Here is a 14535-nt window from a genome sequence, read left to right as displayed (position 1 = left end):
CACTAAAGAAGGGTTTATAAGTAAGGACATGATGGAAGCTTTTTTTGTGATTTTCTTATTATAGCTTGTAGTAATGTGCTGCGTACAGGAAGATGTGGTCTGAGTTTTTTCCTGCTTAGGAACAGCGTTTTTTTTTTTTTTTCAGTCAGACAAACTCCCTGTTATGATAAATTCACTGAGCTGATGGAGTTGATGGGAGACATCCATTCTTCCATTCATCCTCTTTTGAGCTACTTATCCTGGTCAGGGTCACAGTGCCAGCAGGGCAAGCAGAGCAGTCCGGTGTTCTTTTTCCCAGCAACAGGCTCTTCCTTTGGGGATCCCTAAGTGCTCCCATGACAGATGAGATATGTAATCCCTCCGACATGTTCTGGGTATGCCCGGGGTTTCCTCCCACTTTGTCATGCCCAGGCCACTTCCAGAGGAGGCTCCCAGACTTCTTAGCTGACTCCTCTAAGAGGAGTATGCTGCTTGATATCATGGGCTTCCCAAATCACTGAGCTCCTCCCTCTGAGTGGGGCCAGCCGCCCTGCAGAGAAATCTCATCTCATCTGCTTGTATCTACAATCTACATAGTTAAGAGACCAGACCAATTACAAGGGCTGAATATTGTTTAAAAATGTGCAATACCAGTAGCCTTAAAGCGATACCAATATCAGCAGAGTACTTAATTTGATACCCATAATGTGAATGTACCCACTCCATCAAGTACACTAGGGGTCGACTGATATTGTTTTTTCAGTGCCAATACAGATCATAAGTAGTTAATGAGACTGATAACCCATATAAGGAACTGATATGCATTTACAATAAAAATGTCAATATTTAGAATTCGGAATAAAACAAACTCCAACACAAAACTTTGTTTAAATGCCGTAAGCAAATGTTTAATAAAAACTGATACGTTCAACATCATATACAACAAGTTCCCAGCAACTTTTTTTTTAATAAAGTCAAGTGAAAATTTAAATAAAAAAATCTCCCTGAGGTTTTACAAAGTAAAAGTTCCTCACATGCTGTCACTTTATTTGCACTTTTTAATTATTTAATTGTACCGGCGATCATTATAATAAAAGCAGATACAGATAATCGACAAAATGCAAAATATCGTCCCAGGCCGATAATCTGTCGACCCCTAAAGTACAACGCACTCGACCTCACCACACCGCAGATTGAATGCGTTGTAGCTACTGCTGTAAGAGTGTGAGCACCAGGGACAGTTGTGAGAGTCTGCCTCGCAGCACACACACAGTGAAAAGATTAACTGTTAGCATCACATGGCTAATGTTATCTAATGGTTATCAATGGGTTTAACAATAAAGTAGAGTCTTTTTATTGTCACTGTGAGTTTGTTGGGGCCGTTTAACAGTTTGCTTGTGGATGTTAGCAGCTGTGGCTGCTTTAGCTTTTGTTATCTGGGCGGACATTGAACTGACCATTTGCTGTGAGGAGAGCAGCTCTAAGAGAGTAGAAACATGTCTCGAACAAAGTCAATTTTATCCTGATTTGTTTGTCTAAAAAAATGCCATTTCAGTGTCAGAATGTTTAGATGGACCGGGGCCTGTGACAAATGTGTCCAATATTCACTTCAGTGACCATGGGACTAAGGGAACAGTCATAATCTGTACTCTCGTTCACTTTTCCCATTGGAATGAATAGACTGAGGACTGCCACTGGTCTCCCTAAGGGGCGGGGCAGTGGCGAAATCATCGTGACACAGATACAATAAATGAATCTAAAGCGGGCTTCAGTGTTGGAAATTACTTTTTTGTCCACCTGCCACTCAACAGATTACTAATGTGTTTTTTGCTGGTGAGTGAAGCAAATCTAGAACACTTGCTTGTGTTAGCAGTATGTAACTTGTGGCTGGTGCTAATTTCCAACCCTGGTGGGCTGTCTTGGTTTATCAGTGGTCTCTGCCGAAACCCAGCCCTACCAGTTGCAAAGAATACCCCTGTGATTGGTTCTGAAAGATCAGACTGACCCTTGCGAAGAATCAGAACACAGCGCCAGGTGCGGGAGTCAGGTTAGTGGCCCCAATGGCTTCATCAGGCAATATACTAACAAGTGATGGAGGGCCTTTTTCTTGTGAGTGGAGGTTGGGTGAAAGGCCTGTTGGAAAAGGGGAGAGGTTTGAACAAATTAGGCATTATGAACGTGTGCAACGGCAAACGGCTGATTAAGGATGTTTTTGATGATATTTTGTTACATTTGCTTTAAATTCAACCTGTAACCTGCAATAACTGCAAGATTCAGTTTTACAGATTTTAAGCACATCATAACATTAAGCATCAACCAAACACCCACTGTAGCAGCCATTTAAAAAAAAAATATGTATTGTGATTTGGATTGTAAATTGTAAAATTTGATCCATTATGGTCTGATTATTGATTTCACAGGAGGCACCTGCCAGTACGGTACATGGATAGCAGGTAATTGATAAATTTACACAGTTGAGAATGCCTTGCTTCTTTTGCAAACAACAGCCTCCTTAACTCAGCGCTCTGTCTCCATGGTAAGAAACTGAAACCTTGCTAAATGATCTATGATTGCTGAGGCATCATATCTCCTGCCAGCTAATAAAAATGTAAAACACACAATGATTAAATTCAAACACACTTCTCTGATTTTTTTTTTTGTAAACCCAGTCAGTTTTTGTAGACCCTGCACATCCGCACCCATTTTCATTTGTTATTTTGTCTGATTAGAGTTCTACTCAGATTGATGTTGAGTGGAACCATGCCGGGAATTATTAGCACAGACTAATAATAATTGTAAAGGTGTAAAGAAATTGTCAGTCGACCACTGTCTGTACACACAAACACAGTCCAGAGAGGAATAATCAGCCAAATAAGTGAAAACACCTGTGTGGATACACAGCATTGTTTCTGTAAACCCCACCTACCTCTGTTACAGGGGAGACCGGGTATGTCTACAGTAATCCGAGGGATACATTTCCATAGTTTGCTGCATAATTTACCTTCCTCTCTGAGGACAGATGAACCCGCTGGGTGGCATTTGACAGAGATTTAACAGCTTCTTGCTGCATTGCCCAAGGTTGGAGGATTTGTGAATAAATGAGGCATATCTGTGTTAAGTGTAAGCGTCAGTGTGAATGGTCAACAGGGACTGAGTCTCCCTCCTCTTGCTGCCTGCTAGAAGCCGCATAAATCATGTACTGACGTGTTGCGGCCACGGCTTTCTGAAATCAAATCATACAGGCAGTGATTGTCAACCGGCAGCCTGAGTGCCACGTATGCCCCGCAGAATGTTAACAGGGTTCCCATAATCATTGAAAACCTGGAAAAGTCATAGAATTTCACAATCACGCTTTACAGGCCTGGAAAAAGTCATGAAATTAGATAAAATCATTGACAGTTATGGAAAAGTCATGGAATTGTGATGTGTGTAATAAAATTACAGTAATTGAATAACAGTAATCTTCCATGGAAACCACATGGTTTAATGTCCCGCCATGTGATGGCAAATTTATTTTCTCTAGCTGTCAATATAATAATGCATAACAAAACGTCATGAGCTGAGATTAGGTTTGAATAGAGTTTGAATGTGATATGTTTGAAAAACGCTGGGCACATGCAGCAAGATTTTTTTTTTAAATTATTGTTGATCCTTGAAAAGTCATGAAAAAGTTTTGAAATTTTGTCCTGAAAATGAGTGGAAGCCTTGTATTCATTGATTAAAAAATGTGAGGAGGTAAGAAATGTGTTATGGTATTTCTGATATCTAGCTTTTCTTCTTCCTATATTGAAGCAAACCCCAAAACAATAAAGATTTAAATACGATTATTAGGACTGATTTACCATCGCCCTTTTTATGTGGGATCCACCCACGGGTACTAAAGACGTTATAAATCTATTTGTCATCTTATTATTTGCAAGTAGTAGTGATGTGTCAGAAAGTGACAAAGCAGTTTTCTCAGTAAGTTATTAATAGCCTAACTTACAGAAACATTGAGTGTTATTGTCCACCTTCTCTTCCCTTCTCTCTGTCCCTCTCCCTCTCTCTCTCAAAGATACACACACACACACACACACACACACACACACACACACACACACATACATGGGCTCTGGCTTATACACACATGGGCTACGGTGCTCAATCCCAGTCAACTCGGCGGTGTGGACACATTGAATGGTCTGAACCCTGGCAAATATCTTCCTGCAAGAATGGGGACAAACTCATGGCTCTCAGTTAACATTTTGTTATATATATTTGTTCACATGTTCTTATTTAATGTTTAATTTTAATTTTAATTTTTATTTAAATAGTTTTATTATATTACTAAACAATTATAACCTAAATCATTAAACAATAACAGACTCCTTAGATCTAAATACATTTTTGTATTTGAAAGTCCAGCTCCCACAGTGTCTGCCTGGAAAAATTCTGGCCCTCGGACAAATGTGGTTGATGACCCCTAATATAGGCTGACAGAGTGAAATGACTTTTGGTTTGGACATGGCTACTGATATTTGTTTGCTGACTGTGCTGAGGGGATGTCAGTGATGTTTCAAAATTCAAGCATTTGCCTTATTTACTGTAAATGTTACTCTATTAATCAAGTTTTCTCTGTCACTCATCATGTAAACAGATACTGATATATCTGTAAAAAGCTAGTGTCAGCTGTCAAAATTTATGGTCACTGACATTAATTCATCATAAATGTGCATAGTGAAAATGCATTTAAAGTCATAAAAGTGGATGACTCAGACTATCAGTTGAACAGTTAAGTAATGACTAGCTTTTCGGGAAATGACTGAGCATGAGTGAAACTCAGCACTTTGTTTGGACCATTTCCAGCTGATCAGATTGGAAGTGAAAGTGTGAGTTGCATTTACTGTTTGCAGCCAGAGAGTATGTGAGAGGCATCTTTTATCAGGCTGGGTAGCAGATTTCAGGGTTGATGTTCAACCTGTTAGGTGTCAGCGGGAACATCCTTAAAGTGATTATTAGTGGGTCATGATGATTTCCTCAGTTAAAGTTTGATGCACAGTTGGAGGAAAAAAAAATTATCATACATTTCAGAAAATGTATTTGGCTTTTGTTGAGAAAATAAGCAAGTATATATAGTTCATTTTGCTAATCATAGTGAGGAATGCAGGTTTTAACATGAGGAAAAAAACTGCTACTGCCCATGCTCCAGTTATGTGAGGCATCCTGAGGGGAGCAGATGCAATGCGATGATTACTCATTTATGTACTACTCTACAGAACCAAACCACTGAAGCTGCAGACACAGTACCAATCACATTTTTGGATCTTGCAAAAGTTAATTTTTCTTCTTTTATGATTCGGTAGCTTTGTGGCGCTAAATTACCACCTGGTGCTCTGTCAGGACATTTTTTATTTCAACAAAAGACCAAAAACAGCACTCACACCACAGGAACCACACTTCAGTTCGTGGCAGTGGCGCTCTCATCTCCGCCAGGTAATCTACCATCAGAGCTGTTTGAAATTTGTAACGCTGTATATTCATATTTTTAATGCTGCATATTTACACCTCATGACTCTGGAAGAAGAGTTTTTCTCTCAGGACTCTGTCTGGTCTCTTCTGTTATCCCGTACGAACTGGTCTAACTAATTTGTGGCAGGCATTGTTACACCACTTTTCCTTTTCTTTTGTCCTGTAGGAGGCTGGACCCCTCTGAGCGTCCGCTGCAGATGGTGTATGACTACCTGGCAGCAATGGGCTACACAGAGACCGTACGAGTGCAGCAAGAAGCAGCCAACTCAGACCTCAGCTGTTTGATCCGTTTCTACAGTGGTGAGTACTGACCCGCAGGGGCCATCATCCCAAATCTTTACTATCTGCTGCAGCTCAGTGGTGTCTGGCAGGAAGAAAACTGACCTGAAGGCCTAAAAACAGGCTGCAGCAGGTCAAACACTCCAAAATGGTTTTTATCACATCCTCTTCTGATCTTGTGTCTGTGTGTGTGCATAAAAGTATGTGTGCTCTCAGCAAGGACAAAGTGAAGCCAGTTGTTGTTTGAGGTTCCCTGAGAGTGATGCCTTTCTGAAGCTGTGTCTTGTACTCAGTATAGCATGGGATAACACAAACACACGCCCACCACGGCCTCATGATAAGTGACTGACCATCCGTCATCCTGTGGTGATTCTCTGTCCCCGTGTGGGCTGCCTTTCACCTGCTGCTGTCAACATGCTCCCATGAACCCAAGACAGAAGTGACTAAGTGTCCCTGTGTCAATGTGATATATTAATGCAGTAGCAAATGGATGTGACGTTTTGGACAAATGTGTATACCTGCATGTGTCTTAAAACAGCTCACAAAAACCCATAGACATAAGTAGTTCTCCCCGTTTCAGTCTGTGCGTCAGTCTAATGATACTCTTACAGTAGCAGCATTAAGGGATTTACCATTAAGGCTAAATGGTGAATGATCTGTAATGCGTTTACACTTGATCAAGCGACTGATGTTCCTGCTGAGTCAGTGGAACTCCTTCTGTTTGGAGTCTGAACTGCTCAAATGCTGCAGGAACACAGGAACAGGAAGAGTGAGCAAACCACAGCGTCTAAAGGGCTCACATGTAATTCCTCCCACAACCCTCCCTACATTGAAATGCAGCGCTGCCACGCTGAATATGAATATAAGCTAAATACAAATCTCAGCAGCTTTGTATTGAAATTCTCTGGAGAGAATGTGAAGAGAGCATGCAAACTGCACAGAAAGGCTGCATAGCACATTTGATTTAAGTGTGATAGTCACTTTGCGTTCACACCGAATGCGAAGAAAAACTTTGCATTGCGTTTTTCACTCATATTTGGTCGCTTGTTCATTTTTGGAGCATTTTGAAACTCGCGAAAATCCGTCCTCAACAGCTGCGGTTGTGTTTATGTTATGACACAGGTGTATGTTCAGAGCTTACCATGTAACTTAATAGCTTTGCTCGCTGATCTCAAGCCCTTCAGGTCCTTATTTGTTCTGTCTCTGTAAAGCTGAGTGAAGCTTGATGTCTCATTAATGTTGAGAGAATATCAACAGACAGGCTATTGCAACACAACCCCACTCGAAATTTTCAGTCAAGTTGAAAAATTTGAACTTGCACGAAGCGGCGAGATAGGCCTTATCGCCTCCTTCGTGTCCATTGTGCTGCCTGGTCTGAATTTGCGTCAGTCAGCTTCTTTGCGTTGACTTTTAATGTAAACATGGCGTGTGAAACGCTCACACCACATCCGGTCTCCGGATCCTTAATTGAGAAGCATAAAATTTTAATCCTAGACTTATGTGTATCATGTTTTGCTTTATCTTTCATAAACACTACACACACATGCACATCGGACCAACTAGTTGTGCAACCCGACTAGAAGACACAAGATTAGCGGCTCATCCCAAAACTGCCAGTCTTATAATAACCAATGAGCTGTTTAACCCTTTGAGACCTGAGTAAATTGGCTTGATGTCTTTAAAAAACATTGATAAACGGCAACATGCAACTGAAGAAAGAACGACCCAATAATCAGAGAAGAAAAATGTAAAAAGTAAATCAAAATTACCTGAAAATTAGAAAAAAAGAAAAGTAAAGTAAATTAAAAAAAAACAAAACACAAGGCCTCTTGACAAGTTGATCATGACCTTTTCCCCCTTTTTTCTAAAGAAAGCAAACTAATTTGGTCAGATTTTGAAGGTTTAAATGCTTGTGAAGGTATCTGAACGAAGCACAAGAAAGTGATGTCGATCCAGGTTTAAGGGTAACTGTAAAGGTAATTCAGGAAATACAATTTAAATGAATATTTCTTAGCTTATTTTCATAAATTTGAGATGCACATCTCCACAGTTAACATGCTCGTTAGTAACTAGAGGTGTAATAAAACATCAGTCTGAATCAATATATTGATTCAATGATCAACGATCCAGTATCATTGATGCAAAGCGCAAACATCGATACATATTGTCATCTTTAAGGTATTTTGAAATTCCCATACCATGTCTGTGCCACCATTTCCATCCAAGCACACCTTCTTCCTAAACATTCAAACAGTGCCAGAGGCCTAGTGCCAGGCAGATAATGGTAAGCAGCCAAAAAAAAGACAATAAGAATTTTTACTGATATCTCATATCAATTGCAGGCCCCTGAACTGAACAGAATAGAAACTGAAACATAGCAGACTTTGGGATATCAGCAAATATTGTCTCATTGTCCAAAGAATCAATGTAATATCATATAATGATGAAACATGTGACTTGTATTTTTGAAGCACATGATTGAAGCAACTGTCAAATTCCACCTGGTGCAGAAGAGAAAGCTGACGCATATATTTAGTAGTTAAGTTTAAAACATTAAAAGATGAAATGATTATTCTTCTCATTATATTATTATATATATATTTATCATCCAACACCCATGGTCCGACCCACGTTTTTTTTTTTTTGTTCACCTAAAACTGAACTGAAAATAAAATGAAGACAAAATACCACCCACAGAACACCTTTTTTGTGGGTCTCTCACCTGATACAAGACACTGCACAGATAATCATCACTCATCAAAACAGAAGTAGCACTGTTATGGTTTTCTGACTTTTGTGAGCCTCTTTAGAATGAGGTACACAACTTTCTCTTCTTGTCTGCTTGTTACAACTGACATTTGCTTGTTTAGCTGTCGGGTCTTTAGCTCACTGTGCTGCCTCAGTCTTATTCCCCGGCTCTGTGTGTCCAGTGGAAGCTTTATTGTTGTTTCCCTCTCGCCAACATGAGAACTGGTCAGATCTTGGCTACTATCAGTAGTCAGGCCACATTGGTCAGAGTCTAGCCAGGCCCCTTGGAGACTTCCTGCCTCCTTTTGTCAACTCATGGGAAAAGAGGACCAGAGACCAGGCATGACTGGTACTCTGGCGCTCTTGATGGATTGCCAAGGCTGAGAGCACAACTTCATTTGTCCGTTTGCTGCCCTTAAAACTGAGGAGGTAGTGAGCAGTAACTGTTTTGGAGCATAGCTCACAGGTTGTTGTGGTTGTGCTGAATTATCTCAGTGCCCCCCCCCCCCACTCTCCTGCTGGTGTTCAGAAACTCTCCAGTCATACAGCTTCACCAGTACACCTCAATTTTTGGCTGACACAAGGTAACTGGTTTTTCATTCCCACCCACAGTGCTGTTGTAGGTGGGCTGTGATGCATTGTTGAAACACACAACAACAGCCTTGTTCTGAGATCCCTCTCCCAGGTGCTTGCTTGTCTCACAGCTGTTGTCAGGGGTAATGATCTGACTAAGCAGACGAGGGAAACTGTGGTCCATCAGTAAAGACTACAGCCTCTACAAAACCACCTGATGTGGTGCACTGCATGTGTCAGCCCTGCATTTAATAGGCTTTGAGTGTCTACACACTGGTTTTCAACTTGAAAGCGAGATAAACCTGAGGGAAAGCAAGCTGATTAAAAGGGTATCTTGCCATGTAGATAATTCTGGTTTTATGTACTGAGGTCTTAAGGTATCTCTCTAAGATTTCTGCCACCACCACAGTACATCTGAGGTGGATTTATTGTTATTGTTATTATTGTGATTAGTATTTAAAAAATGAATAGAAGCATGTCTTCCTGCATAAACAATGTCTCGATTACTCAAAATAATCTAAATTATCCACAGACCACATTGGTCTTCTAGGAATGTTTTTCTGCCAAAGAAATACTCCCTCTGAAAGTATTTGATAACGGAAATGTGTTTTTTTTTTTGGGGGGGGGGTGGGTTAAGCAATTTGGGTGAACTGACCCGTAACAATATTACAAACATACTTCTGCCACGAAGACTTTATATTTTCTGTTGATTTTCCCATCTTCTTTCCTTGTGAAATATTGAGACCCTTTCCCACTAGGACAAAAAACTTACTAACACCCACTAACTTCTGGCTTTCTCAGTTCTAATCTGCATGCACTCCTGGTACAAACAACTCTGAAGTTATCATGGATATTTACACCTTCAGTCAGCTTCCTATCCGGCAGTGATAGGTGATGATGGTAGGCTTGGGAACTGGAGGGTCGCTGGTTCAAGTCCCTGTACTGAAGCAAGTGTAGAGGCTGGACTGGCAGCTGGAAAGATGCCAGTCTACCTCCTGGGCGCTGCTGAGGTGCCTTTAAGCAAGGCACCAAACTCCTAGACTGCTACAGTGGCACCGTACTGTGGCTGACCTTGCGCTAACCCACATGATTGCATTCGTGTGGTGTGTCGTAGACTGCCAATGTCTGATAATTGTGTGTACTGACAAATACAGAAATGATGCTCTGATTTTACCCCCTCTGCCAGTACGAAGCAATGACGCACCCATCTCTGTCCAAGCAATGCTTTTATGGTTCAAAATTTAGCTGAGAGTGAAACTGAATACGTAAGAGAGACAAAAAGCAAAAAGCGTAACCACTGTAACATCACTGTCACTGATCTTCATGCTGCTTTTTTTCTGTTTACACACTGCTTGAGAAACAGTACCATGCACCTGCTGCCATACAGCTTTCCACTGTTTCCCAGTCGATCCGTGATGTTGAACATTACACACCAGTTAAAAAAAAAGACGGGCTTGCTCGTGCTGTTGCTCTTTACATGGCTCTCTGTTGGCAGTGGGAAAGCAGTCTTTTTCCCATTTTTTACATTTTCATTGCATTTACAAAAACCAGCATAAATGTGTTAACTTTAGTTGAAAACGGATTTTTAAATTTTCAGGCCACCAGAAATCATGCAAATGAATCAGTCTGAGGAGGAAATTTGCTCTTTGGTTAAACCTCCTAATTCATAGGCATTCAACCAGAGGCACAGGGGTGCAAGGAGACATGGGCTTGTTATGAGACAGTGGTCTTCATGCAAATAGAAGAGCATGCTTTGATTTTATGTGTAGGTGTGAACATTTGCTCATTGGCATGTGTGTGCATTTGTCTGTTTTATGGCCTTATTCTCTCTCAAGCCACTGAAGTGTTTCAAAGTACAATGCAGTAGGTAATTTATTAAACTTCATCGTCCTCGTGTTTGTTCAGGAAAGTCATCTTGAATCTTCTCCACCCTCCTGCTTCTCCCACACACCCTCCTGCAGTGGTGCACAGATGAGATGAAAACAAACATGGAGAGGGGTGTAAACATTTCTAAATGCTGACTTAATAAAAACGCTCCTAGTGAAAACAACGGCAGAGACCTGAGGGCCAGTGGTTCTCTGTTTTGGCCCATGCAGCTGCAGCACAGACGAGGCCTGCTTCAAGCTCTCATGAGCCCTGTTCCTCCTCTGCCGGGCCCACTGTCAGAGTAAAAGGAAATAAGTCATCTGCAAGCAGTGTGAACTCACCTAATAAGTTATTGATTTGGGTAGTGCTGATTTACAAGGGGAAATTAAACTTAAATAAAGACTTTGGGTGTCCGAATCTGTGATGACATGGATGGTGAACCGATGTCTGAAACTTTGAGGCCCAGTGGTTTATCACTGAGTCAAAATAATCATGTCCTTGAGGAACACAAAGATTAAAATCACAGTGAATCACCAAGCACAAGGTACCCCCCTTATTTATGGTATAAAGGCAGAAAGAACTGGTTTACAGAGACAGAAAATGGTGAAGCTGTCAGATTTAAGACAAAAATGAACCTCTGTTCAGATTGGGGTTCCCACAGACTTGCCCTGAGCAACAGAGCTCTGCAGAGAGCGAGCACTCGGTGGTTTCCTGACAGCTTCTCGTAACATGCTGTTTCCATGATGGAGCTCCGTTTCTCCCAAGGATTTCCTCTTTCTTATTTCAGACCTGCAGACTGTCTCTCAACCAAGACTCATGGTCAGTTTTCAAGGCTCACTGCTGCTGAAAAATGGCCATTATTTTATTGTTCTGTTTTAATGTCATCTGCACTCAAAAGCAGTATTTAGCTGTGCATCTTCCATCTGTGTTCTGCACAGTGCAGACTTGCTATATTTGTTGTCAGAAATGAATTTCTTGCACAAAGTTTAAATAAGAGATTTTTTTTAAATAGAGGTAAACACGGACCACCAAGAGGAGGCATCTGGGTGGTGGGTTGAATTTGAATTTGCTGCCAAAAAGAGCTTGCTGTTCTGAGTGAAATCAGACTGTGTTTCCGCCTCCACTGACCCCCTACTGCATGCTAACGCAATCTATGCAATCTTGAGCAAGACAAAAAAGCTCTGGGATACAGGGAGTATTGTGTTCTTCCGAGTGCTGGAAAGTTGCCTTGAAATCATGTAAATTAAAGCAGTCTCAAAAATGTATCCAGATCAAGGAGATCAGGAAAAGAGAGACTAAAACTGTTAGACAAAAGAGATGAAAATTGCAAGAATGACTTTTTTCTTTTGACCATAAAATAGAAGGAAGTCACTTTACCTGTTTTGCAGTAATTTTCTTCTTATTCCACCTACAATGATGAATCATTTTAAATGAAGCATTTTGTGTTGCTCTTTTATTCTTAAGAGGTTTACTGGAGAGCAGCTACTTTGAGGCTCTCTTAAGTACAGACATTCTTGGAAAAGTAATGGTGAATTTTCTGACATACATTATGTATGCTGTCACCCAGTTAATCAACAACTGTTCTGAATAATACATCGCTACTCTTGTTTATCATTCTAATTAGGGCTGTACCTAACTATTATTTTATTATTCATTAATTTGCAGATATCTCAGTTAATCAATAATAAAGCATCTAAAAACAGCATGTGTTCATCACAATTTCCTCAAGTTCAAGGTGATGCCCTAAATGTCTTATTTTGTTTGACCAACAGATAGATATTTTTGGAGAATATTATTTTAGATAATTTCTTATTTGAGAGGATGAAAATATCTTTCTTTTTTTTTTACTAATTTGCAAAATAGTTGCAAATTAATTTCTTGTCAATCATCTTATTGAATAATAAACTTACTGCTGCTCTATTTTCACTATTTGATAATGCATGTGATATTATTTATATAACTGTTGACAGGGCGTAGCACCAAATTATGAGCCCTATGCATGAGCAGTCTGTGTGGGCCCCCTGTCCTCTCTCTCTTGATCCATGTCTCTCTCATGCACCTTTAGATTTTTTTTTTTTTTTACAAAGTCAGTTTTCTTTTTTCCCTTCCCTTTCTTTCTTTCCTTCCCTTTTTCTGAGAAAAACATGACAGTGTAATCCATGCTCCAGCAGCATTAGCAGTCACACTTGGCTTTAGCTGTGTTTAGAGATGAGTCTTAGTGCAGGGGTGGACTAAATCATATTGCCTTCAAGGTGTGAGAGGGGCCTCAGAAAGCTTCCACTATTATTTTTTTAATCTTTTCTAATCATTTCAATCTTTCAGCAGATTTTTTTCAGCCAATTAATTAAAAGCCATTAATTTAGTTGTAACAAGGATTCCTCAGGAAAAAAAGTTGCTAATGAAGCAAAACTTTTTATTCCAGGCTTTTGAAGAGCCCCTGATCATTTCCATTTTTTTACCCCCACTATGACGTCCCTGTCCATTCATAGTTATAGTAATGGGCATGAAGACATGAAGTTATCCCCCCCCCCCCTTTTTTTTCTTAATACTCCAATTTTTTATTGATTTTGAATGAGTTGGTACATGACAGGTTGATTGATAATTTTGAAAAAAAAATAGGCTGTGGAAGAGCACACAAAAGTCATATTTCAGGGTTTTCAGACAGTGTAATATAATTCCTAAAATCCCCCCACATTGGTCACTTGACATGGTTTCTGTCATGGACAGCGTGGATTCATATGAGGCAGCTTTTGGCATATAATAGACCCATTCTTTTATACCTGAGTATTGGAAATCAACTTCAACTCAGCTGTAGTGACTGCGGCCATAACAACTGGCAGTGAGTTACCCCAATTCTATTCTTTTATAAGCAGCTACTTTGAACAATAGCCTCTGTTTTAATAAGTCCTTTCTAGCCTTCCACGTTCAGCCTTCATCTCTTATTTTTCGTCTACCAGTCACATCCATCGCACACCTTTCATATTCCTCTTAGTTCCTTTTAGTTCCACCTCTCTCCCCTCCTATCCCTCTTTCCATCTGTTTCTCTGTCCATTTTTATTCTTCACTGATAATGGAGCAGAATCTGACCTGTCGCGACCTCGTTGCTCATCTGGCATGCCGCGTGAAGTGAGATGTCACTGAGTTTGCTGGCAACTGAAGTCTGCAGCCAAACTAAAGATGAACAGAGGAGAGACAAGAAGCCATACAGTCAACTCTCTGATCTGTCACTTGTCACACTGTCCCTGTGGTTTGGCAGTCTCCAAGGAAGCCGCTTGACACGTTGATGATTAGTTTGGTTGAGGCAGCACGGCCTCGCTCTCTGTGGCTCTGCTCCTCCAGACTCCTGTAGCTTGGACAAAAACATCCTGCAACAGAAAATGGTGTTACGCAACATCTACGACCGTGTCACCAAACCCCTCTGGAGCCACTGGGAATGGTCAACATTATTTGTCATCGGTGGGATGAGATTGATTTGTCCAGCTTTCCACAGAGCAGCCAGAGGTTGCTGGAGACAGTGTGGAGGTTTACCAACTCAGATTGGACTTTGATTTTGTGAACAACCTGTTTCCCTAGCAACTAATA

General features: G+C 40.6%; 1 protein-coding gene and 1 long non-coding RNA gene across 3 annotated transcripts in view; one reads left to right on the top strand and one right to left on the bottom strand.

The window, feature by feature from the left end:
* phlpp2 (PH domain and leucine rich repeat protein phosphatase 2) overlaps positions 1–14535 on the top strand; it is a 59029-nt gene that overhangs the window by 10289 nt on the left and 34205 nt on the right. For both annotated transcript variants that reach the window (XM_088077759.1, XM_088077764.1), the window contains one exon: positions 5654–5787. In XM_088077759.1, the coding sequence (XP_087933885.1) occupies positions 5654–5787 (134 nt within the window). The remainder of the gene's footprint in view (positions 1–5653; positions 5788–14535) is intronic.
* On the bottom strand, positions 10942–14526 carry LOC148190410 (uncharacterized). The gene is made up of 3 exons (XR_015777469.1): positions 14041–14526; positions 11148–11246; positions 10942–11042 (listed from the first exon to the last, which is right to left on the bottom strand). It is a non-coding gene; the product is annotated as an uncharacterized LOC148190410 (long non-coding RNA).

This window comes from Plectropomus leopardus, chromosome 1, assembly GCF_026936395.1.
Source record: "Plectropomus leopardus strain MGB_pleo_1.0 chromosome 1, ASM2693639v1, whole genome shotgun sequence".
In the NCBI taxonomy this organism is placed as follows: domain Eukaryota; kingdom Metazoa; phylum Chordata; class Actinopteri; order Perciformes; family Serranidae; genus Plectropomus; species Plectropomus leopardus.
Note: the sequence above shows the minus strand (reverse complement) of the source record. Positions and strands in the feature narration are given on the sequence as shown.